Genomic DNA, 25,568 nt, shown 5'->3' on the forward strand with positions numbered 1-25,568 from the left:
AGAGGTACATTTTAAATACTGGCTCATATAAACATAATCAAGCTAATTTTCACATTTTCACTTGGATTCATATACATTCATATGAACTAAAATTTTGGTCACTGGTGTTTTAAGAATGGCTGTAACATGCTTTCCATTTCAGAACCTATAATTAAAAAACACTGTATACACAACTTGACTGGAACACACTTTTCGTTCTCCCTTCTCACACTCAAACTCTGCCACTCTACTTCCTCTTTGCCATGTGCTCACCTCTCTTTTTCAAATACAAGCTTTGTCTGTCACATACTCATTTTGGAAGTGCTTTGGAAACTTAAGGGAGAACCCAGTCATCTAGCCAGTGCAGATCTGAAGCAGTTAACGCTTACTGCAACCCAGCCTGTTTTTTTCCAGGATTCTTCAAAAAAGTTTATCTCAGTCTCAGAACTATGAAGAAACCCAAAAGGCTCTATAAATGAAATCTCATACACAAGTATGAGCACTGGATACATCATGCATTCAACAGACAAAAAAGAGCAAAAGAAAATGAAGACAAAAATAAACAAATGGATGACACAAAAGAAAATCATACAGGAAACTTTACCAAAAAAATAACAGTTTTCTTCATGTTAGATTATTGACTAAACTTCTGATGTTCTAACAGCAAAGGGAATTTAATCTGTTCTAATCTTCTATTTATTCACTTGATTTACTATGGTAAATAACATATAATGATCAATGATGGCAGTAATGAAGCCAAAAACATGAGCTTGGGCACTTGAACATCTACCAGCTTTTAGTCTGCTTGTTAATAAAACCTATTACAACTGAGGATGACATTACTCTGATAAATAACCCATTCTCACACCTCTGTTTAGTGAGCTGCTTATTATTTATCATGTTCATCAATTCTCTACACATAGTGCAACCTGTAGTCCTAACCAAGAAGAAAATCCACAAAACTGTCTCTTCTAAACTGTATCTATAGTTAGCTATTATTACTTATCATCTGCTTTTTTAAATATCAGGACATTTGTGATCTTTGTCAAAGTTCTGTAACATATCAAGGGATAGCCACATCTTGAATTTATCCTTCAGTTTAGCCTTTTTTATTATTTACTACAACTTCAGTAAATTACTTTTTTTTTAAATTAAAAAAAAACAAACAAATTTAAAGAAGGGTTTTGCAGGCTTATTTTAAAGGAACAGAAACACATTTTCAGGTATATCTATTCCATTCTGCCAAAGTGGTACAAAAGCTATTCTTCCTAATATCGCTGCTTCCAAACTAAGGTCTGTGACACACAGACCTCCGGCACACAAATCAATGCAAAATCTATACTGATTTAAAAACATAGCTGTACTTATGCAACATCGTGGCAAGTCCACTAAACACTCTTGGAAGTGGGAAGCAACACTGACATCCAAAGGTCTGAGAGTCAGCTTGAACATCACTGCATCATATCTGCATACCCACATTTCCCAGTACTTCTAGACGGAGCCGGGTTAGGTCAGTGTGATTTATTAACCACAAGTTCAGCAGTGCATGAGCACCATCACGGTGCTCCCAGATCGACCCAAGTGGGATCTCAAAGCAGGAAAACAACAATCCTCAATCTACACTAATAAACTGTACCAGCTTATAAAAAGGTGTAGGGATATCTGCACTCATCATAATGGAACAGATAATTAACTGATAGCTTACAATGTAGAGAATTCAGGCTTCAGATCTCAGATTCCAGTCTCTCTGAGCCAGCTCGCAGTAAGTGCTGAAAGCTTTAGAACATCTAAACATGCAAACAACCTCCAAATCTTTCTAAACAAACAGAACACAAAAAAATTATGAAGAATCAAAAAGGGAAGCAGAATGGCAGTTGGGAATACTTCACGCGTGCATAAATACATTAATATACCCATTTCTAATTTCTTGGTTTGATTCTCAAACATTCTTGCATCTTATAAAAAATGTAACATGCTATGAGAAGTGGTTTCTAGTGTTGAGCTGCTTAGCAACACCTGCGTTCAAATAGCCTCCAGGTAAGTGTGACAAAACCTGAGCTGACATCTGAAGAGCCCAATTTTTTTTAATTGAAAGGAAGAAGCAAACCCACAAAATGGGATTATATTAAAACATCCATTTATGTTTTAGACTAAAGACGACTGCCAGATAATGGGATGCTCCTCAGTTTCTGCCTCAGGCTAAAAATAACTCCTACATTTTGCTGTAAAAGTCAACTGCCTGAGGTGTCTTTATTTCATGCAAGATAATTACAATGCACATCATCTTCAACAGGATACAAGATACCTTTATGTGCACGCACTGTACAAGTTTTCTTAATTTTTAGTTTATTTCTCTTCTCACAAAGAATTACCTTTAGGGTTTCTATGCCTTCCTAGCCACAGGAGTTCATTAAGAAGTATTAAGAACTCTGTCCTTTTTCAATTCTTTTGATTAGTAACAAATCACAAGAGCAGAGAATAGGCTGAACAGAAAATTCTTTCACAGACGTGTTAGGACAAACTAAACTCTAGCTATGCCATTATTCAGAAGTCTCTGAACACAGGCCCCTATTTATTTGATTGTCAAGTGCAGGCCCCTAATTTAATTGCTAGGTATGCTCAACGTGCCCAATTCCAATATACTTCACTACAATGCTTTATTAGACTACTTAGTGCACCAATTATATGCTACTTAAACATTCACCTGTAGATTTCAAAATCTGAAAAATTATCATATTTCTGAGTTTACTAGGGTATTTAATACCTTTGCGAAAGAAATGCAACTTCTTGATGAAAGAAGTGCTTCATTAAGGTAACATCCTTACGGTCAGACTTCCAGCAACGCTTTGCCGTTGCCACTGTAGTACAAACTTCCCTAAACACCAGTTCTGTAACATCCATTAAGAGTATGACTGCGTACTGTTCCTGTCTCATCTTTTCTTTCTCCCCAAAGCAGAAGCCTACAATTTGGTATGGTCAAACATCATGAACAAAAATGACAAATCTGTAAACTAGTAACTTAAGCACCAAACACATCCTTTAACCTCTTCTCAGCATACTACAGCAGAAATGAATGGAATTTTTTGGAAAAAAAAAAAAGTTTTTTGACATCAAATACTGATGTGGAGCATCTCAATTCACCACATCTTCAGCTTTTTTTCTTAAAGTACAATCCCAAAGGCCTGCTCTGCAAAGTTTCTCTGTACATTCACTTTTTAAATCATTCAGCATGTCTCCACATTTTACAGATGTTTCTACCTTTCTGAAATGACAGTGTCATACAATTATCCTTTGAAGTACAACACTGCACTCACAAAAAACTAGATCTTTCATCTTGGAGTTAGCACATTAATTTAAATAGCACTTTTTCACATAAGGATCTCAGAGCTTTTATAGGAAGGAAAAACTGGTAACGCTAAACTTGACTGTGTAACAAACAGAAGTTAAGCAGCTCATTTAGTACTGGTCTAGAACACAACTTGCTACAGGACCAAGCACTTCCAGGTTCCACTCCACCTCCCACATTCCAAAATACCCAGGTCTTTACTCAAAATAGACTTCACAGAAAACTTTCAATATAGGTACATAATAAGTTACATTTACATAATGTAACTTTACATTACTACAATACTACTGGAAAAAAAGAGAAAGATAAGCTTTTGACTTTTTGTTCTAGAGGCAACTCTAGCAGGTCCCAGCTTCAGGGAAAATTACTAATTGTTAAATGGTACCTCTGAAAAGGTAATAGTTACTAAACCAGTATGAAGAATGGAGTAGACAGGCACGGAATCTTTGCTGGGTTCCAGGTTACACGTGTCAAAACTGTGTTTCTACACTCTAAAGAATGTGTGCCATGTAACACAGGACGAGGAGAGCTAATCGGTTAACTAAGGTATTAGCTAGATATTTGCTAAGTGCTGTTGTCTGACCAGTGATCAATATGACCTTTCATATTTGGCTTATTGAAAACGTGAAGACTGAAGAATGATACTATTTCAGATTGGATTTAGTCTACAAAAATTACTAAACCACATCAGCACAAGTAAGAAATACACACACTCTGCATCTCAATTTGTTATTAACACTCTAGGACACAGACTACAAGCACAACTGCTGCCAAATTTAGAACACACTAAGGCTAATAAGGCATTGGCATAGTTCTGGCTTAGCAAAGCATTGCTTAGTTGATCAATAATAATAATGAATAATTTCCAGTTTAACCTGCAAAGACAAAAAAGTGGCTTTATGGAAGAAACTGAAATTATACTTCACATCATTGACTAGTCTGTTCATTGCACCTTGGAAGAATTATTCAGATTAAATTAGTTCTAAGAGCTCTGAGAGCAGATTAAGAGTTCTTAGAGCTGTTTCTAAATGGCTGCTCACAGTACATTGTTGTTTTAAGAGCTTTTTCTTGAAGTTAGGTTTGTTTAATAATCTGCTTCAGGGTACCAGAATATTTATTGGCTCCTAAACTTTGCAATAAAGGTCATCTTTCGTAAACTCAAAAGACCTTGAAGAATATATTCATTTTTTAAATTCAGGAAAAGCATACCAAATTGAAAAGCTTCATATTCCTGGCCAGAAAAACAAATGTTCTTTAAAAAAGAAAAGGGGGGTGCGGGGAGAGAAAAGCTGTTTTGTAAAAAGAATAATTTAGCATAACAGTTTTCTGCCTGTTAATCTAAAAAAAAAAAAAAAAAGACCTTAGTATGCAAAGATGTACCTAAACACTAAAGAGGACTTAAGAAAAAAAACAGCATTTGCTACCGCCTAGTTTAGCATTCAGTATTAAAAACTCCTCTATCCTTTCCAATTATAAAAGATGTAGGTCAGCTTCATTTCCTTTAGTGCTGCTGGCTTGAAAGAGGAGGTAAAACAAGACAGAAAGCACTATGTAAACAATTAAGAAACTATCTTAAATCAATGACCCATTCAAGAACGAATATTGCATTTGTTTATTTTGCCACCACTTCAATCATTAGGAGCTAGCTTCTTACATAGCCTTCATCCACATACAATTCGTAAACACGGGAGCCTCAGTCTCTACACTTAGCAATTTTTACATACAAGCAAAAAAAAATTCAACTGCAATCGGCGAGGCTCAAGTAATATTCCCCTTTCTCTCCCCAGAACATAATATAGATATGAAAAGATAAAATATACAAGAAAAACAAATGTCAACATTTTCAGCCTCAAGCCAACTGTTTATCTGGTAGGGCCTGGATACTTCTAGATGTTATAGCACACAGGTTTCTTACCTGAATTACTAAATAAGTAAGTGATTGGCTTTTGCTAACTAAAGAGGACATTACAGAAGAGCAGGTTTTATAAAATGACTTGCTGTTTTGTACTGAACAACCACGTGTGGTTGGTTCAGATAATAAGATATTTATGTTTCCACTTTAAAGGTCTTTAACAAGATACCGATTTCAAAAGTAGCACAGCCCCTTCACAGTTTAAAAAAAAAAAAAAAAAAAAAAGAAAAAAGAGGTCCTAAGGGACAGCAATAGACTGATGGCTGTAAGTAACAGACTGTCAAACACAAGCAAGAGAACAGACCAGAGATCCCAGCAAATGAAATAAAATTAAATTACAAAAATACCTCTTGCCCATTATGACAGCCTTGCTCTAGAATAACTGGTGAATAGGGATCATGACATGAGACTAACAGATACCACGTTGAGGGGGAAGAGGAGGAAATAATAATCATGAACAGGTGGCTCATCATATATAAGGGTTCTTAGAAATGTGGACCTCACTGCCCAATGGTTTTTTGTATGCTAACAGTTTACACAGGTTCAAGAGGAGACTGAATGAGTATGTGGCAGATAAATTCATTTTAATTCCTCTCTATTTAAGTAACCTTCATCTGATGCTGCAAGCCTTCAAGATGAAAACTGCAAAGAGGCTAGAAAACTAATTCACAGGAAATACTTGGTAAGATGTCTACATTCTTTTTCCTTACCGTGTGTCTGTTTATGGCCATCGTAGAAGCAGGACACCAAGCTAGGTGGCTCCTTAGTCAGGCCCACTATAATCAGTCTTATTTTCTTACAGTGTACAGAGAGGAAAAATTAAGCTAGAGCTTTACAAAGCAATTAAATGCACCCTATGTGCATACAGTGGGAAGAGACTGGTTCAGATAACCACAGGTTTCAACTGAAATCCCATGTTCCTATGAACACTGAACTGCACATTGCATGGAAAATAATTCATAAAATACACACCAGTAGCTACAGCAGACAAGTAGGACATGCACAGGTTCCTACGCCTCATAAAAAGAACTAGCAAGGTCAGAAAGTGCTGAGAGGAGGAATGGTGAAAGAGGGGAAATCCCAATTGCTGCTTCCTTGGCTTCTGCCTACCACCCTGGTCTCTGGTCATTGACGTACTTGGCTTAGACACCACACACACAAACAGCAGTTATTCCACAATACTTTTTCCATATCTGAGTGCTGCGTGCATTCTGCCCAGCTATCCTGCCTCAAATCTCATTATAGCACCTCTTATTTCTGCTGAGTAAAGCACGTCTAGGTTGGTGCTCTGCCAAAAAACAAAAGCATCTTTTTTTCCAGTTGTCCCAGGCAGCCACCGAGTATAGAGCTAGGCTCTTTGCAGCAGTCCATGGCAGGAGACAATGGACACAAATTTAAAGGAGACAGATTCTGACCAAAAGAAGGGAAAACACTTTCATCATAAGGACAGTCAAGCACTGGAAGGGTTGCCCAAAGAGGCTGTGCTGTCTTCATCCTTGGAGGTTTTCAAGACCTGATTGCATAAAGCCTTCAGCAACCAGGTTAGATTAAAGTCCTCCTGAGGTTCCTTCCAACCTTAATTACACTTAGATTCCAGGTCTACGCACAGAAAGCACTCAATGCTGCCCCAGACTGCGCTCCTACAAGTCTCTCACCTACTAAAAACTCTCTGGCTTAGAGCTTCAAAACGTTACCTACACAGGCTTCAGATCAAGAAAATTAATGTTATCTCATTGTTGATGAAGTACTGCGTAACGCACTGTGCAAAGCCCAGGCCTAGCATGTATTTTGTTTCTTATTTTTGTTCGAAGGTGCACAAGAGTTGAGAGCCAAGATATGTAAAATTTGCAGTGGACATGGTGGTTTGTTTCTCTCAGGGTTTTTTGTTTGGTTGGTATGTTCTGGTTTTTAATCCTCCACCCAGGATGATGTTCTCATATTAGGCACCAAACCTGGCTACATTTAAGATGACATGTGATTATTACATGTTAAGACTATACGATAGAGTTGAATATGACATTTGCAGGCCTGCAGTAAGAGACCTAAATGTTCCATCCAGTCCTTCCTAGCAACACGCAAGCAGATCAAATACAGTAAAACCCTGAAATAAAACATCAGGGTTGCGGTTTTTATTTTAATTTCCCATGACCTTGTGAAGCACGGGAAATAGTCATCCACCTACAGTCTTCCAACTGGAAAGTCTTTAAATACACAACTCCAACTTAAAAAAAAAGAAGCAGCAGAAAAACATACATGAGTTTGCTTGTATGTGATGAATGCAAACCAGATAGTTTTAAGAAATCAGTACAAACTTGTGTAGAACTGAACATTTAAGTGACCTTTCCAAAAAGCCCCCTGTACGCTTCAAGCTACAGAAGGATTTAGAAAACAACTGTGCTCCAGAGATGCAATGAAGCAAGAAGCATGAGAAATATGCTGCATATCAATTCATATTATCATATTTAATTTAGAGTTGGGGGCAGGTGTTTGTTTCAACTTCTCCTTGTGAAAAAGGAATCTATTTCCCACCAGCTTTTACTGGGATATACAGAAATTACATTTTTGACACAGGATTTCTTATTATTTTTTTAAGTGGCACAGAATGACCTGCTCAAACTCAGTTACCATCAGAGATGCACGAATATTCAAGCTGCATAAAGCAAAACTGAAATAGGGTAAGGTAGAGTCAAGAGTTGGATGGTTTTAGAGGGATTTTTTTTTGCTTCTCTCATATAGGAGGTGGAGGGTTATTTGTTTGGGGAGGTTTTGTGTTTTGGTTTGGTTTGGTTTTTTTACTTGGTTCTTTTGAAAGTAACACATCTGGGATATAGTACATTCAAAGCACGAAAAGGCTGCTGGAAAGTTATAATGCAAGTCTGGAGACATTATAAAATAATTCACAAGGCTCCTGGTGGTTCACGAATGACTGCGGAAATTAATCCATTCATGGTTTTTACTCTCCTGTATCCTCAGAGAAAGTTACATCTGTGGACCTCAGTGGAGAAGGGTTGTATTTTTTACTTTTTTCCAGTTTTTTAAATTAATAATTTATGAAAGTAGTTCTCACAAACAAAAAAAAATATTGTTATAAGGACATATTTATAATATAACATATTTATAATATGTTATAAGGACATAAATCACAAATAAATCACACCCCCTCAAGTCTAGACAGAAATCTCTCACTCTTATTAGAAAAGCCCTCCTCTCCCTTTTTTGAGGGAGTATTCTTCAGCCTACTGAACCTACAGTAGAAAAATTAAAACCTGATTATAGACTAATTTCTTTTTGCTTTGGAAATTAAGAACTAGAATCAGCACAGTTTCACTAGAAATAGTCAAACCAAAGTCAAAATGAGAAAGCCTAAAATGCACAGAGTCTATAATTTGTACCTTCTAGTATAGAAACAAACACAAAAGTAATTTTATCTTAAAATACATTTTGTATTTCATCATTTATTCCAATCACCTCGTTCCTGATGTGTTCAATAAATGAGTCTCTCAGTAACGAGTTCTGAATATTCAGGTTTGGGATGAATCAGGATCCCCAAAGTCACAAAGGCATTTTGAAGACACGACAATTCCAAATGTTGAGTATTAGAAGCAGCAGCTTTGGAGTGCTTCTCCATTGACTCTTTCTTTTTTTCAGCCTTCAGGTCTCACTCATTGTTATTTCCTCCACAGCTATGAATATTAGAACCTACTTTTGAAAACACTATTACAAATACCCGAGATTGCTATTTAACCCCATTACCTTCAGAAGACAGTTGTAAATAAGTGTTACAAGAGATGAGATAGCAAAGGTGGATTCAACTGGAGAATGAAGTCAAAGCACCAACTCATTATTCATCATTCAGGGTAGTTTCATTAAAATATTATAAAGTTTTAGGGGTTTATAATATTGTTTAAATATCAAATAGTTAAATATCAAAATACCACAAGTTTTCCACAGAAAAGCTATTTTAATATGACTCTTCCAAAGTATTAATAGCTTCATCTACTTGAGACAATACAGCAGAGCAACAAGATGGACCGACCTCTTGCCATCTTTCAAACTACTTACTCTTTTGTCCTGGTGCCTTGGAAAAAGCAAAAGTTTTCCAGCACTTCCGCTACCAAAAAGAAACTAGAAAACCCTAAACAATTTCTCTCACATAGACAATTTTAACAATTCAGCTGTACTAGTGTACACAGCTCTCACATTAGGATTTTCTGTACCAGCAATTCCAGAAACTTTGAAAGTTTCCTTCAAGGATGAAGAAGGGCCTTTGACTTGGTCTCCCTGTAGCATCCTTAAAGCCAAACCGCTTAAATACAGCCCACAGAACTATACTATCGGGTAGTGGAATACTGGCTGCATCTTCAGGTTCAGAAGGCTGAAATCCCTTTTATAAACTTCCACTGGCAGTCAGGTAAGTGGCATCCCTCCGGGGCTGATATTAGTGCCAATAATATCCAACACCTTTATTAAGAACCCGAACAATGGGATGGAAGGTACTGTAAGCAAGTTTGGTGGCTGACACCAAACTGATAGGGACTGGTTGACCGGGTCCTGCTTGACGAACCTGATCTTCTATATGACAAAGTGACCCACTTAGTAGATGAGGGCAGGGCTGTGGATGTAGTCTATCTAGACTTCAGTGAGGCATTCGACACTGTCTCCCACAGCATCCTCCTAGACAAACTGGCTGCCCGGGGCTTGGACGGGTGGACTCTTCGATGGGTTAAAAACTGGCTGGATGGCTGAGCCCAGAGAGTGGTGGTGAATGGGGCAAAGTCCAACTGGCGGCCGGGTCACTAGCGGTGTTCCCCAGGGCTCAGTTCTGGGGCCGGTGCTGTTCAATATCTTTATAGATGATCTAGACGTAGGGATTGAGTGCACCCTCAGCAAATTTGCAGATGACACCAAGCTGGGTGGGAGTGTCAATCTGCTGGAGGGTAGGAAGGCCCTACAGAGGGATCTGGACAGGTTAGATAGATGGGCCGAGACCAACGGCATGAGGTTCAACAAGAACAAGTGCCGGGTCTTACACTTTGGCCACAACAACCCCATGCAGCGCTACAGGCTGGGGGAAGAGCGATTAGAAAGCGGCCCGGCGGAAAGAGACCCGAGGGTGCTGATCAACAGCTGGCTAAACATGAGCCAGCAGTGTGCCCAGGTGGCCAAGAAGGCCAATGGCATCCTGGCCTCTATTAGGAATAGTGTAGCCAGCCGGTCTAGGGAAGTGATCGTCCCTCTCTACTCGGTGCTGGTGAGGCTGCACCTTGAGTACTGTGTCCAGTTCTGGGCCCCGCACTTCAAGAAAGATGTTGAGGTGTTGGAGCGAGTCCAGAGGAGGGCGACCAAGCTGGTGAAGGCTCTGGAGGGTCTGACCTATGAGGAACGGCTGAGGGAGCTGGGGTTGTTTAGCCTGGAGAAGAGGAGGCTCAGAGGTGACCTTATTGCAGTCGGCAACTACCTGAAGGGAGGTTGTAGTGGAGTGGGAGTCGGCCTCTTCTCCCAGGCAACTAGCGATAGGACAAGAGGACATACCTCAAGCTTTGCTAGGGGAGGTTCAGGTTGGACATCAGGAAGAATTTCTTCTCAGAAAGGGTCATTAGACATTGGAACAGGCTGCCCAGGGAGGTGGTGGAGTCATCATCTCTGGATGTGTTTAAGAAAAGACTGGACATGGCACTTAGTGCCATGGTCTAGTTGACATGGTGGTGTCAAGGCAATGGTTGGACTCGATGATCCCAGAGGTCTCTTCCAACCTGATTGATTCTGTGATTCTGTGGTTGAGAGGCTGGAAGGCAAAGCTGCTATTTATACCAGCCTCAACAGGCTGAATATATTCAAAACTTTACTAGGCAAGACCTTAAGCAACCTGATCAAAACTGGCCGCACTTGGAACAGGAGATTGGACCAGACTTTTTCAGAGATACCTTCCAATCTGTATTACTGATTCCAATCTGTATTATGATTCTGTGCCTATTACAGTGTAATGTATTATATATACACTAACGCTGAAAATCTTTAGTACCCAGCTTTAAACACATGATAAGACCCAGGGCAGGTTGTCCATACCTGTCTCTTGTGATGAGGTTTCAGCTACAGCATAACCTTGCAATATTATTATTCGTATTTAGGATACAAGTTTAAATCTCTTGAAATGAACCTGAAGTTATTATTTTCACATTTATATGCCTGAGCCACCACTTTCAAATAGCCAAAGCAGCAGAAGTTTCTTTTTGATTTGTAGGAAATCATCAACCTACCATTTAAGCGAAGCATTTCCAATTTGAGGATCAGACTAAGGCATTTTCATAAGACAACAACAATTAAATATTTTCAGAGCAATTACTTGTTACAGTGACGCTGCATACAAATGTTGGAAAAAATTGTCAGATGAGACATTTTCAGCAATACTTAGCAGTATGTTCACTTCAGTGAAATAAGTGGTCATATCAACACTTCCCATCCTGCACTTTTTAATGAGACTGAAGTCATCTCATTTCCACTGGAAAGCAAGATGCTTCATATGTTTATTTCAGTGTAAAAGTAGACAAATGTACAGCTGACAGGCTGTTTCTACTGTTTACCCTACTATATTTTTTCTTTCGGATTATCTTGTCGTTGAAGTAGGCTTTAGGAACAAATAACAATGGGACAGACAGAGTTTCACTCTTGAGTACTAGAGAAATAGCCTAGAAAGCACACAAAGACATATTTATCTTCAGCCAACCAACATCTACATTTATTTAGGGTTACTGGCTACATGACAGACTGTTAAGAAAAGGCAGTACCTGGCAAGGCTGAACATCAACAAGCTTTCAACCACCAATTACAACCTAAACTAAATACTTTTCTTACTTGCTGTAGAATTCAGTACTCAACAGAAGAGGAAATACTTCGCTTACATTGCATTTATTTTCCACGTAGTAACTGTATCATTTCAGATGATTCACCTCAAAAACAGGACAGTGAAACAAAAACCAACCATACAATAATGTTTCCAACTATACCTAACTATTAAAAGATCATTTTAAAAACCAACCTTCCCAAAACTGCACTTAGAGATAAACGCAAAGTCAAAAGAATTAGAGGGGAAATTAACAGCTTCTGATACTTTTCCATCACCCTCCTTCCCATCCCAGTAGGAACGAGTGCTGGAATTAAAGAGAACTAAGTACATAAAAAAAATCAGTACTTTCTAGTAGAGTCCTGTGAATTCCAGCTGCAGGCACTGGTCTACAATCTGTTTCTCTGTGAAAACAGCCTTATTAGATTAAGAAAGAAAAAAGTTACCCATATCACCTCCTGAAGAGAAATCCCACGACTTACATGTATCTTTTCCACTGGAAAACTACTGCACTGCCCAGCCTTATTCCAAAACAGCGTTATCCTAGAGCATAGACCCCCCCCAAGTTTGGCAAGTGCACATGCAGTGATTTAGAAGCTGCTACAAGGATTCTGGAATTGAAAACTTTCCAGACTTCTAAGTTTATTATGTGATTTATTTGACAAAATAACTTCCCTTACCTAGCTAAGTGTCAGGATATTAAAGCATACTCTTAAACAACAAAAACCAAACAGAAAAACACGCCAGGGGATATAGCTTATCATGTGCTATAAAAAAAAGATGGAAAGGAAAGAAAAAAGAATATGCCCTTTGAACAGGTATTGCCCAGAGGCTTGGTCAAAATCAGAATTTACAAAGGCATCAACAGCAAAACAGACTAGATGTAAACAACCTCCATACAATCCTTTTACCAGAATCTGAAAAGGCTTGTATTGCTTCTTTCACCCTGCCATGTCTGAAGGAAGAACCACAAATGGAACCGTAATAAGATGAATGGGTTCACTAGACAAAGCAAGCAGGAAGATGGCCTAACATACCATGAATAGTCATCCAGGTCAAATAAACATATTTCAGACTCCCATCATAACACTAATACCTCTGCATGGACAGCAAGTGTATCAGTGGTTAGAAATAGGGGTTTTTCCCAGTACTCTGAACAAACACTTGTTGAGCCTTTTTCTTCACCCAACATATGCAAAAAGCAGCAAATTCTTTTACAAGAAAATGCATAGAGATGTTAGAGAATGCAAAGACACTACCTTATTAATATGAAGAGATGGGTAGAACTGCTCTTCCATTTAACTTAATGCTTAGGTAGGGAATCACTAAGAAAGATACTGCTGAAGGCAAACTTCTGGTCAAGAGTCCAACCACTAGTACAGGATTCCACTCCCCTCTAATTTCCAGCCATTCAGAGAAGGATTTCAACTCCCTTACAACATAACCAGTAACTGCTATGCTTGACACATTTGGCACTTAAATTTTCCTTAAGTTTTTCCAACTGGAACGCAGCAACTTTCTGTCAGTCTACATAACTCAGCACGCTGGACTGCTCTAGTAGCAGGAACTCTTTCTTTCCCCACAGAAAGAGCTCATTGCTCTCTGCTCACTTACAATGCTGTCGCTCAGTACAACACCTACCAAGCACCACATATGCAGTGCTTTCTAAAGAAGCAAGTAGATGCGTGGTAGCAAGCCAACAGCGTGGTTTCAGGAAGTCATACCCTTATTGCTGTCAATAGGAAGACAAGAGAGGAACACAGACTGGCTGAACATCCTATGCAGATTCCACATTTGAATCACTTTTACCTTTTACTCTGTTAGTATCTCCAGTATTTCCCATAAACAGGTCAGGAGACTGTTATGTCTCGAATCTGGCAGCTTCACATGCAAAATATACAGATCTGAGTTCTTTACACCTTTTTAAATCATTCATCACCCTGTTATTAACAGAAGAACACTTCTGAATTTAGATGACTTCCATCTGGGTAGGTGAAAATGTAAACTTTGTCTATAAGCATATTAAATAAAACACATCCTAGATGGACCAAGATTTTGATTATATATGCACACCTCTTAAAAAGGTAATGACAAAAATAGTTGTTATTCTCCTGGTTGGGATTCAGAAAAAACTTGCCCACACAGCTATGCCAGCAGAACCCTCCAGCGTAAACAGTCACAAAAGTAAAGCTGCACTTTCACCAGTGCAGCTTGTTTTGCTTGGAGCAGGACAGAAGAATTACTATAACAATACAAAACATAATTCTCATCCTACACGTGGGTCCTCACGAAGCACTGTCGGTGCAGCATAATGGGAACGCTATGTGTTTCTTGGATAGATACTGGCAAGATCAATGTTACGAGTAAACTCAACACCAGCATCAAGTGAACACCTACAAACTGAAAAACGCTTTCTAACATAGCTAAAAATGGTTATAAAGCTTAATATTTACAAAAGGAAACTTACATAATGGTAATTACATACAATTTAGTTACCTTTCACAACTGTTGAGGCAACAAAACCCAAATCCCAGAGCACTTAGTATTTAGAGTGAAATCAACTTTCAAGATTCAACAAGCTATCAAGAAACTACTTTACAACCACTGAAAAGGAAAAAAGCTGCAGGTATTTCAGTAGCCATTTTCAAAAGCCACCACTACTTCAGATAAGCACTAGTGCTGAGAAGATAAAAACCAGCCTTTACTTCTGTTGCAATGGCCTCTAAATACAAAATGTCACCACTAGTCCCAACCCATCACCATCTGTTCTCACAGCTTCCCCTATGGTTTCTGTCCTCCACTGACTCCAATACAATATAGACTTAATACACAGAACTGTTCAAGATCCAGCTCTACTGCCTTCCTATTGAACAGAGGAGAAATTAATCATTAATGAATAATGATCCGCTAACATTTTTCATGCCTATTTCAAGATAACTGAGACAACACAAACTTTTACTTTCCTTATTCCACCACCTTTCATATCATTAAATTCTCCAGCTGCATTGCAACTGAAAGTAGATCCTACTTCTTTGGGGTAAAAACTGTTTTTGTATTCCATTTTGGGCAGAGAAGCTTCCAGGCACTATGTATCTTCAGTGAGTGCATTTTGTCGATGGTTATCCATTTTAATTTCAGAGTATCAGAATCCTCTCTTACCATCACTCTCCACCACAGTGGCACGCTGATCATAAAAGGAAGGTGTTTAGCACAAAATGGCAACTCCACTCTGGAGAAAGACTACTTTCTTGAAAAACAAGACAATAAAACACCCAGTAAAGCTCTAAAAGACATCTCCCGAAAAGTAATTTTAAAACATACACCACGCAAAGCTACGAGTGCTAAGTGGTTAAATTCAGCATGTACTACTACCAAGTCACTACGCATAACATGTTAAAGCTACATCTAGCATCTAATGAGAAAGACAGCAAGAAACTGTAGTGTTGTAGATTTTGAACTCGATTACACCAAGTCATCATCTACACTGCAGCCTTCTTTTGTCCGAGAACTTCAACTGTGTTCAATCAGTGCTTTAAAATATTTTTCTCATGAATAAATAGATATATGAAAGACAGTACAAATAAATACTCTGCAAAACATTCATTGGTAAGTAGTTACTCATATCTGACACTGGACAGTTTTTGATGCTGTCCACCATCAGGAATGATCCAGTGTTCCCTAAATAATTCTTAGGAATGCATGTGGTAATGATTAAAAACATTTAAGAAATGTGAAATACTGAAGAGAGAACTTTGCCTAAATATATACCAGTCAAAAATGCAACACTTAACTACTAGCAAGTTTCCCCAATAATACCTTGTACAACAGGTATCTACATTTATTAAAATTTGACCCTGAAAACGTGATGGAATGCTTAATTGCTAGTTACAGAAGTAATTAGTATAAAGATACAAGAAGTTTCCAAGAAGTGCCAACATATGGTGACAGGCAGCAAAGTTATTTGGCACTCAGAAATACGGGAACGGGCAAGAACTTGCTTCTCAATGCCTAAATATGTTAACCTGAATAAATAAACCACCCTTAACAACACAGCAGAAACTACAGTAGCAAATTCACACATAAGATTCTAACGGCTGCTGAGCAAGGAATGTGTTTTCCTGGAAAGCAAAGCGTATTTTGAGCAACACTTAAACAAAACAAACAAAAACCCCAACCACCACCAAACCCACCGAACAAGCAAACTTTAAACCACACCACCCAAAAACCACCAAAGGAACACCAGTTCGGAAAACTAGTTCAAAGAACTAGGACACTAGTCTCAACAAGTGAAAAGAAACTCACCACCCAAAAAAACCCAAAAAAATTAAAAAGACGATGACTGGGGATGGGGTACACAGCAGAGGCCTCTAAAATATGACGTTGCACAATGCTTGTGTACAATGCAATCTACAAAACCAGGATTAACTGGGGTAGGACTAGTTTACTTTGGGAAATAAAGATACAGAATTTTCAGAGTTCCTATAGAAGCACGGGGGGCTTTTTATAAAACAAACCAACCACAGTCTAGGAAGCTTGCATGCTCTGAAGCCAGAGAATTAAAGAACTCAGTTGTACTCCTCACTTCCCAAAACAAGAATATCGACGACCTATGCCAAAACACTTCACCTCAAACTAAAGACTATGCAAGTAATTATTCTCAAAAAACACAATTATGAAGATTTCTACTGGTCCTAAAACTCATTCCTCACCTTTCGACACCTCACATGAAAGTGTCTGCTGTGAAAGTGCCTAGGATGTCGCAAAAAAAACGGTTAGTGACTTCAGGTATGGAGAACATGATTTCATCTTCTCCTGCTGCTTCAGAAACAAAGGCCTTACTTTCTACTGTTATTTTAATAATCTACAAAGTTAACCAAAAGAAAAACTACCATTTTTTTCTACAGTGGTGGTGGTCATAAAGTGTAAAACTATAAACTAAAATCCAGCTTTGTTCAAAGTTTCCTTTGGCCTTTCTTATTAACTGAAAAAAAAAAGCTGAAGACTTAGTTATCATTCTTCTGAATTCCTCTAGGAGTGTTATAAATCAATGCCAGATTTTTATACTAGTAGCAAACCACAGAGGACAGTGGTGTTGGCTGATAAAAATATCTTCCTCTGCCTTCAAAAAAATGTTTAAACCACTACATTTTTTCCAGTGCAGGAAATTCTTTTGGGTTCTAAACTGAATAATATTTACACCTGAACATCTATTCGGAGCTGATAAATCAGTTTTCTTTCATTACTATTGTTTTGACCATACTTTAAGAGACACGTGTCTCGGTTTGATCTTCCAAAAGCCCAAGAACGTACCCTTTGCCAACCAGAAGACATAAAAAAAGAGTCACAGGTCGTGACAGGTCTGGTTTATTTAGACCAAACGGCACCTCGTCTGATCGGTGCCGCACTGTAATGACCACAGAACACCCCTCAAACTGCGCGCAGGCCTTCACGAATCCCCACCGCAGCGAGCCCACGCGGGACGCCCACGCACGGCCGAGGAGCGCTCAGGAGCGCGGCACCGGTGCGCGCGGCTGCCGCCCCCGCCGGCCGAGCCCCCCACCCGCACCGGGCGCTCCCCAGCCCCCGTGGACTCCCCCCCGCGCCCCCCTCAGGCGCGGCTCAGGTGCGGCGGCGGCTGCCCCGCTCCCCCTCGAGCTCACCTCGGCGGCCGGGATGTTCACCACACCTGTCGACCTCCTCTTCTCCCTCAGCTTCCTCTTCTCGATCTGCCCCTTCCCCTTCCTGGCGCTGGGGCCCGAGCTCTTCCCCTTGGCGGCCAGCTTCTCCTCGCCCTCGGGGGAGCCCGGCGCGGCGGCGGGAGGGGGCTTGGCGGCAGGCTCTGCCCCCCGGCCCCCGGCGAGGGCCGGCGGCGGCTCTTTGGCGGGGGCGGCCCGGCCCAAGGCAGCGCTGGAGAGGCTGACGCAGTTGACGGCCCCGCCGCCGGGGGGCGCCGCGCGGTCGGGGGGGGCGGCGGGGCCGCCGGGGGGCAGGTTGTTGTTCAGCTCGGCGGAGGAGGCGGCCCCCGCCGGCCTGGCCTCCCCCCCGGCGGCCGCCCCCGCGGCCGGCGGCGCTTGCTTCGCCCGCATCTTCTCCCGCTTGGCTTTCCACTCCTCCAGAAAGTCCGTGGTGCTGCCCCCGGCGCTGCGGTAGCCGCCGCTCGCCATTTTCCCGGCGGGCTGGACGGCGAGAGCGCCTCACCAGCACCTCTGCCGCCGTCCGCCCTGAGGCGGCTCTGTTGCCGCCCGGAGAGGAGAGGTCCCGGCGGGGCGGGCGGGAGGGACGGGGGCGGGGAGAGAGACTCGGAGAAGCACAAATACCCTGGAGAGAAACAAAAGGGGAGCCGTGAACCGTCCCGCAGTGCTGCCTGTCCTCGTCTCGCCGCCCCGCCAACTCCCCAGGACACCCCCGCCCCCAGCCCCTGGGGACGGGTCTCCATCACCGCCCGCCCTCACACGCCGGGCCCCCGCGGCTCGGACCGCGCCGCCCGTCCCCGGCGCAGCCCTCCGCGCCCGCCGGGGCTCTCCTCACCCCTCGGCGCGGGGCCGTCCGGAGGTACCCGCCTTCCCCGTTCGCCGCCACCCCGACGCCCGCCCGCCCGCCACGGCGACCGCGAAGTGCTGTCCCTCGTCCCCGGGGCCGGAGCGTGTGCTATCCCCCCTACGCCCGCTTGCCTGCCGGGGGACCGTGTTCCCGCGCAGGGCGGGGCGGAGGCGGCCGGCGCTCACCTCCCGGCCGGCGGGGCCGCGGCTCCGGCGCTCCCCAGCGCCGGCGGCACCAGGTGAGCGGCACCGCCTCCCGCCGTCCCGGAAGGAGCGGCGCGGCCCCGAGGCTTCCCGAGCTCCCCCTCTCTCCCTCCCCCTTCCCCATCGCGGCGCGGACAGAGCCGAAGCCAGGGCGGAAACTGCCGAGATGGCCTCAACAATGGGGTGAGGGCGGGGAGGCCCCGCCCGGCCCGGTGCGCTGCGCGCCGAGACCTGGCCGCGCCGGGTGCCGGCCCGCCGCGGGGTCCCGCCGCCGCTGCCCTGCCACCTGCCCCGGGCAGCGCCGGCGCGGGAGGAGACACGGACCCCGGCGCTCTCGACGAGCGGCAACGCGGGCGGGAGGGGGCGAGGGGCAACGCGGCCGCGTGAGGAGCGAAGCGGGTCGGCGCCAACCGCCGCCCGCCCGCCTCAGGCCGCGCTCCCGCTTCGCCGGCAGCTTTAACGGGCGGCGGGCGGGGGCTGCCGGAGCCCAGCCACGAGGGGCCGGAGGAGGCGGTCTGGTGTCGGCCTCCCCCCGCCGGCGGGCTCCGCCAAACCCGCCCCGCACCTGCCGGCAAGTCTCCGGTGAGGGGGCTGGGGAGCCGGCCGCGCCCTGCCGGCATACCCGGCGTGGGGCCGCCTCAGCGCGGGGCAGGTGCCCGGGGGTCGGCCCTCGGGCGGTGCGGCTCCCCGGCAGCGCCGGCGCCTGTCACCAACGACGAGGCAAGAGGCCCTGTGTAAAGGCCGCCTTGGTCAAGCTTGGGCTTCGGCCGTCGTTAGGGTAACGCTGCGCTGGCGACAGAAGTGCCGGTTTGGTCTGAAAACGTGGCGGCGGCTGCTGCTCCCGCTCGTCGTTTAATGGGGTCGATGGACAGCGGGAAGGGCCTGAAGTGAATTGCTCCCGCAGCATAATAACTTCCTCTCGTCTGCGTCTCTGGTGGGCAGACCCGAGTTAGTGGAGTTCACTCCCGCAGGCGGATGGTTGGGAAAGAGCCTGTGTTCTCGTGATGTTACAAGAAACAAGGATTCAAGAGGTTTCCGCCAGTCACGCTGCAAAGGCTTGAGAGATGTCTCGGTTATTAATCATACAGCCTTCAGTGGGGAAACCGAACTGGGTTCAATATTAGGAAAAAGGCATGTGCAGGGAACGTGATGGGAGCACGCAGTATCCATTAAAAAGGTTTGTGTAAAGGTGGTCAATGGCTGGACCTGCACGGAAAACTCGGCTTTTTTGGTTTTGCCGAATTCACTATGTCTTAACAGCACCCTGACATTTGATCATGGTATTTTTGGAAATCACTGCTTTCAATAGATTTGTGGCTTGCTTTCTTACTTTATAAGGGGTATGCTGAGGGAAATGAAAGGGTGCGTCACTGCTACCTTTCCAGCAGATTCAGGACAAGATACAAGCTTATGTCAGACACAGAGGAAATCCATCCAATAACATAGCTGGGAGCACGGTCTCCCCGTTTCATCACCTCTTTCCTCTTTCAGATTCAGTCCTGAATTTGTCCACCTGGTTAATAAAATTCATTAGGAGTTCAGAATATAAACTTAGCAAAAGTTTTGGGTTTGTTTTTACAGAAAAAGAAACACGGATGGTACAGATATAGATAAAAAATATCTAGCAAAATGGGGCCCCAAATAGCTGGCACTAGGCTCTCTGCTCCCTATGGTACAAATAACAGGCTTAGTCCATGCAACCGCTTTCACCTTAGGTATGTCTCTACTATGTTCTCTTCCACAGCAGTGAGCACTGTCCCACGCTACCAACCTTCTGTGCCCTTCTGGTGATCATTCATTTACTTGGACTTTTCACTTAGCTCTCATCTGGTATCTGCTCTGGTTTGGGTTTAAGGGGTTTTTTTGGTGTGGTGTTTGGTTTTGGAGGGGTATTTAAATGTTTGTGTATATGGAAGTTAAGTATCAGGATGCTCAGTGCAGACAAAACCTCTTATCTTTCAGGCTAAGGGAAAATCACAAAACAAAACAGGCTAGTTGTTCCATGTTACGCTGGAAAGCTGTAAATAGGCAGAAAAGTAGATGGTGAAAACATAGTTTTGTACTAGCTCTACTCTTTAATACTCAGCAATACAAAATTAGTAAAGTTGGTCATAATTCTATTTGCAGATCAAGCGCTTAACAGAAAGCTGACCTAACAAGTTTTGACTAAGCACTCTGCTGAAAAAAACGTTCTTACCTGCGCTCTTATCTGTATTACAAAACTACTCAACTGTATTTTTAGAAAACACAATTTAGAAAAAGGATCCCTCATATCACGTCTTCTCCGTCTTGCCCATTCTGTCGTTTTTTCTTTTTATACAATGAAGAGCTTTTCTTGAGAGAATCATGTAACTGTGACAATACCGGTATTTCACCCCTCACTATTACACCCCATGAGCAGCACAGCTGGCCAAAATAAAAAGAGTCAGATTACAAAGTCGTTACTTACATTATGTTGTGTATACGGAGCAACAGAGCAATGTATTTTAGTTCTTAGGATACCCTCAGTTCTCTGTTACCCCAGGTCTCCCCAGCTGCTGCCTGGGCCCTTCTCTCTGTGGCAGCCCTTGGCAGCTAGCAAGGCTTAGACATCCTCGCCCCACTTCGCATCTTATCTGCCCACCTTTCTTAGGTGTAGGAGGTGCTGTTGCCAGGCTTTAGCTGCATCTGCCATTGCTGTTGGATTTTTTTTCTCTCTAATCTTCTATAAAAAACATTGTGGGGTGTTTTTTAGTGCCAAAAAGGCTTTGTGTTCCTTAGAGTCTGTTATATATTAACAGAAGTTATGTTTTGGTGAGTGAGGTTGGGCTTAAGTGCCCAATACAAAAATGCTGACTGTCAGATGTTTGCATCTCAATAAGGTTGTCTGTGCTGGAGAGCTTTCAGGGATAAAGTCCCAAATAGTTTAAGTATCACGCTGCATGTTTTCCTCTGCCACAACGGAGAACAGCTTAATAGCTTGCAAACATTTTTAGAACAGCACTTTTTCTCTTTTCTTACCAAAAAAAACTTCAGAATATTCTTAAGGCCTAGAAATACAATTCATTTTGTTAGCTGTGTTTTAAACTGAAATAAAGACAAGGGTCCCTAAGCCTTAAGATATTGTTTTTTATATATTCATTATTATGGAATGAGATTCTCCCCTAGAGGTAAAATTACCACCAGGATTGGGTAGGATGGTCTTGATCTCCTTTGCCAGGCAAAAAACAAACACTTCATTTTTCAATTTAAAATAAAACCCCTAATTTATTCTTAAAATCTTGAGGAAATGAAATACCTTTTGGGGCTGGGCATTTAAAGCTGGTTCCTTTGTAAAGGGTTGCAAGCTGTTTAAAATTTTTGTAATTTCTTCTAGAGACTCAACCAAATTATCCAACCTTATTAAGGTCTGTGTACAAGTTTATCTGAGCCGTAATCTTTTCTGAAGTGGCAGTTTTCAAGGGCTGGAAAATAAAACAGTGAGCACTATCACGTGTTACTGGCTGAGGAAATTAAAGACAACATCCAATGTCTGTTTGCTCATTACCATCGGGCTCCAAGCTTAGGAAACATTTGTTACACCCACTGGCACTGGTGTCCTTTCCACTGAAATGTTCTCTCCCTCTCATGCTCTCCAGCATCTCTGGAAGCTCTCCCCAAAGCTTCTGCTGAGATTACTGTATTTGCCTGCCTTGTCTCTCAAGCACACATACTCCTCCTTCTGCTCCGGACTTCAGCCCGCCTCTGCCTGCCTTACCTGAACTTCCATGAAACTCTTTCGCTTAGTGCACCTATCTGCTGCGTCCCATATCTGATCCCCTTTGAAGTCCATTCCATCAGCATTCTTCATGTTTCTTCTCCCAATACAAACTTTTTCAGTCACATACTTGTTCGACCTGCTTTATCACTCTTGCTTTATTAAACTAGGTTCATTAAGCTCGCTTAGTGCTGAGCCATTAAATCTTCCCTCTCTGCTGCTTTAAATTTCGCCTGCTGGATAATCCCCACACCCATCACTGTACCCCAACTAACCTATCTGCCTACTTATTTCTGCACTATCCTTCCGTAAATGCTGTTGCTTAAAATTGCTATGACTTAGTGAAACCTTTCTGCCATCTTCTTGTAGAAATATCTATTTTTTAGCCATAAAATCTCAAAAACCTCTCTTTAAACCTTTCACATTAAATCTCTTACTGTAACTTCCTTCTAACCTTCCTGTAAAATCCCCACTTAGGATCCATGGCATTTCTAATGTCAAATCTCCCCCTAAAAGTCAAATAATCCTCCAACATAGCACCACTATCCCTCTTGACTCTTCCTTTTAACCTTTTCTTACTAATGCTTTCCAAGCCCATGCTCTGCTGTCCTGCAGCAACACTTCTCTCTCCAACCACTTATGCTGCCTTACACCACATGCCTAGGATGCGACAAAACCTAGGGAAACACCTTTTGCAAGTGTCTTCCTCCTTGCACTCTTTTGTTATTCCCAGTTACATTGCTAACAGAACATTTAACATCTCTCTCAGAGATGGTCAAAAGTTAGGTGGCACTCCATAGTCTTGACAATTTGCCTCTTTCCCATGACTTCAGATCCCAGTGAAGGCATGAAGCTGTGAAGGGTAACGTGGAGATGCTGGGAGTCTTGTTTCTGGACAGTGAAGTGATTGCATGTTTTGTCTCTAACCAACTTCCTTTTTTTTAAGTACATAGAGGGCGTTTTTATTTCTGTTTACGTCTGTACTGTTTTCTCTTCAAATTCTCTCTTAATCTTCGTTTTAGCTCCTCTTACCTACCAAATTCTGCTATCACTTGGTCTTGGTTGTTTTTGTGTTTTTGTCTAAATGCGGATAAACTGCTGTCCCTTGCAATTTAATACCACTTTCTGCTACTTCTGAGCTATGCGCACTATCTAAATCTGAGAGGCTTAGCCTATCATCATGGATTTTTATTTCTTCAACTTTGCTTCCAGAAATTAATTAAATTATTCCTTTTTTTTTTCCCCCTCACTGGAGCTTGGTGTCACAGTGCTAACCTTCTGGCAAGGTTTTCCTCTGTAAGGTTCTAACAATTAATTATGTTCTAGTCACTGTAGTCAGTGGTTTAACTGGATTACCTTCTTAAGACTTGTGCCTGGAAACTCATACAAATCTGACAATCCCACTTTTATTGAAATATCAATTTTATCCTATTTGTTGTGCTACTGAATTGGATGCTCAAAGCTTTTTTTTCCAAGTGCTAGGGCCTGATTTGAAATCGTGCATGTCAGTACAGGAGAGCTTTATGAAATAGCTGGATTTATCAGGAGGTATTAGCATTCAAGATCAATCCTAGAGTCCATCTTCTAGTCTCGTTTCTGTATTTTTAAGAATATACCATTGAACTCTGCTAACATTTGACTAAAAATATCTACGTAGTTTCTTTGAACTAGTTTGGTTTGACAGACAAACTAGCATTGTTTCTTGCAGCTAAGTTCATTCAGCTGATGGAGGAGTGCAGTGTGAAAAGGAAAAAAACCCAAACTTACAGAAAAAGTTTGCTTGATTTTTGAAGTATTTCATCTTATAGTATGAGAAATTAGTGTGGAGATTGCCATCTGTCTCCCTCTGGCAGTTGTTGGATAAGAATGACAGTGGGGATGGGAATGGATGCAGTATCTGTGCAGATGACTTCAAAGGCACGATGAGAACATTTTCTGCCACAATCTCACTCTGTAAGATGGTCTGTGGCTGCTTCTTGTGTTCTGCACCGTATGAGGGTACAGAGCGATGACTTGGCTTATGAAGTTCAGTCAGCATAGCTTTGAAACAGTTTATTGAGAAACCATGCTACCTATTTTTTCCTGCCCAAATAGGTACTCTTAGGGCCAGATTGGAAGAGTGAACCCGGTAAGTATGCCCTAGAGCAACCTGTTGACGAGTAGGGATGAAAACCAGACATGGAGTCAAAACGTTACACAGTGAGGTCTAAGAAGGTAGAGAAAAACAGACGCTGACAAGCCTCACAGTGCTTAGGAGATAAGGGAGGAACGGGTGGATGCTATAAGGCAGGCTATAAATATGCTTGAGGACCAGCTTGCAAAAGGCATGGAAGCAAATCCCCTGATGGCAAATCAGCAGGGCCAGGATATGACGACCATACAAAAGAAGCACTTGGAGGAGACAGTTTTTCCATTATGGCCCTCGCTTTTGTGTTCACTGTGAAGGACCCTAGGTTGCATCTCAACAGTGGAGCTCTTCGTTATGGAGGATCCATGGAAATCAAAGTATCGGAAAGAAACAGAACAAATTGAGAAAGTGAAAAATAACAAATTGCCAAACTGATTGGCAGTGATAAGGTAGCGGATGGCATTCAGTGTAGATAAATGTCAAGTGACTTATGCTGCGGAAAATTTTCTAAGGTAACAAGCTACCTAGAAATACGTGAGCAGCGCTGAGTCTGTCAAACTAAAATGCTCCTGGAGGATGCCCATGCTGCCTCACAGTAAGAACACCAGAGAGTGTAACACGGAGGAATGGGATTTGTCTGTACACTGGCTCATTAGTCCAGCCTCTGCACTTGCCCTTTTGGGAACAAACTGCTCTCGGACAGAGGTGCCTCTGGTATCTTTGCGTTCCTCCATGAGAGAGCGAGCTCATGTAGTCTTCCAGACATAAGCTAGCCCTGGGTGTTTTCTGTGGCATGTCTTTGTGCCATGTTGTCCTCTAGACTCCTGAATTCTCGGGGATACCCTACGTGGACAGCTGGGCTGCCACCATCTTAGCTAGTGGG

General features: G+C 42.5%; 1 protein-coding gene across 1 annotated transcript in view; it reads right to left on the reverse strand.

Annotated features, from left to right (window-relative positions):
* The window catches only part of PAWR (pro-apoptotic WT1 regulator), a 92,431-nt gene extending 74,165 nt beyond the window's left edge, over positions 1 to 18,266 (reverse strand). Inside the window, exon 1 of the mRNA XM_068402124.1 lies at positions 17,739 to 18,266. Coding sequence (XP_068258225.1) covers positions 17,739 to 18,242 — 504 coding nt within the window. The 5' untranslated portion in view covers positions 18,243 to 18,266. The remainder of the gene's footprint in view (positions 1 to 17,738) is intronic.
* Between the last annotated feature and the right edge of the window lie 7,302 nt (positions 18,267 to 25,568).

The sequence above is a fragment of the Nyctibius grandis genome, chromosome 5 (assembly GCF_013368605.1).
Source record: "Nyctibius grandis isolate bNycGra1 chromosome 5, bNycGra1.pri, whole genome shotgun sequence".
NCBI classification, from domain to species: domain Eukaryota; kingdom Metazoa; phylum Chordata; class Aves; order Nyctibiiformes; family Nyctibiidae; genus Nyctibius; species Nyctibius grandis.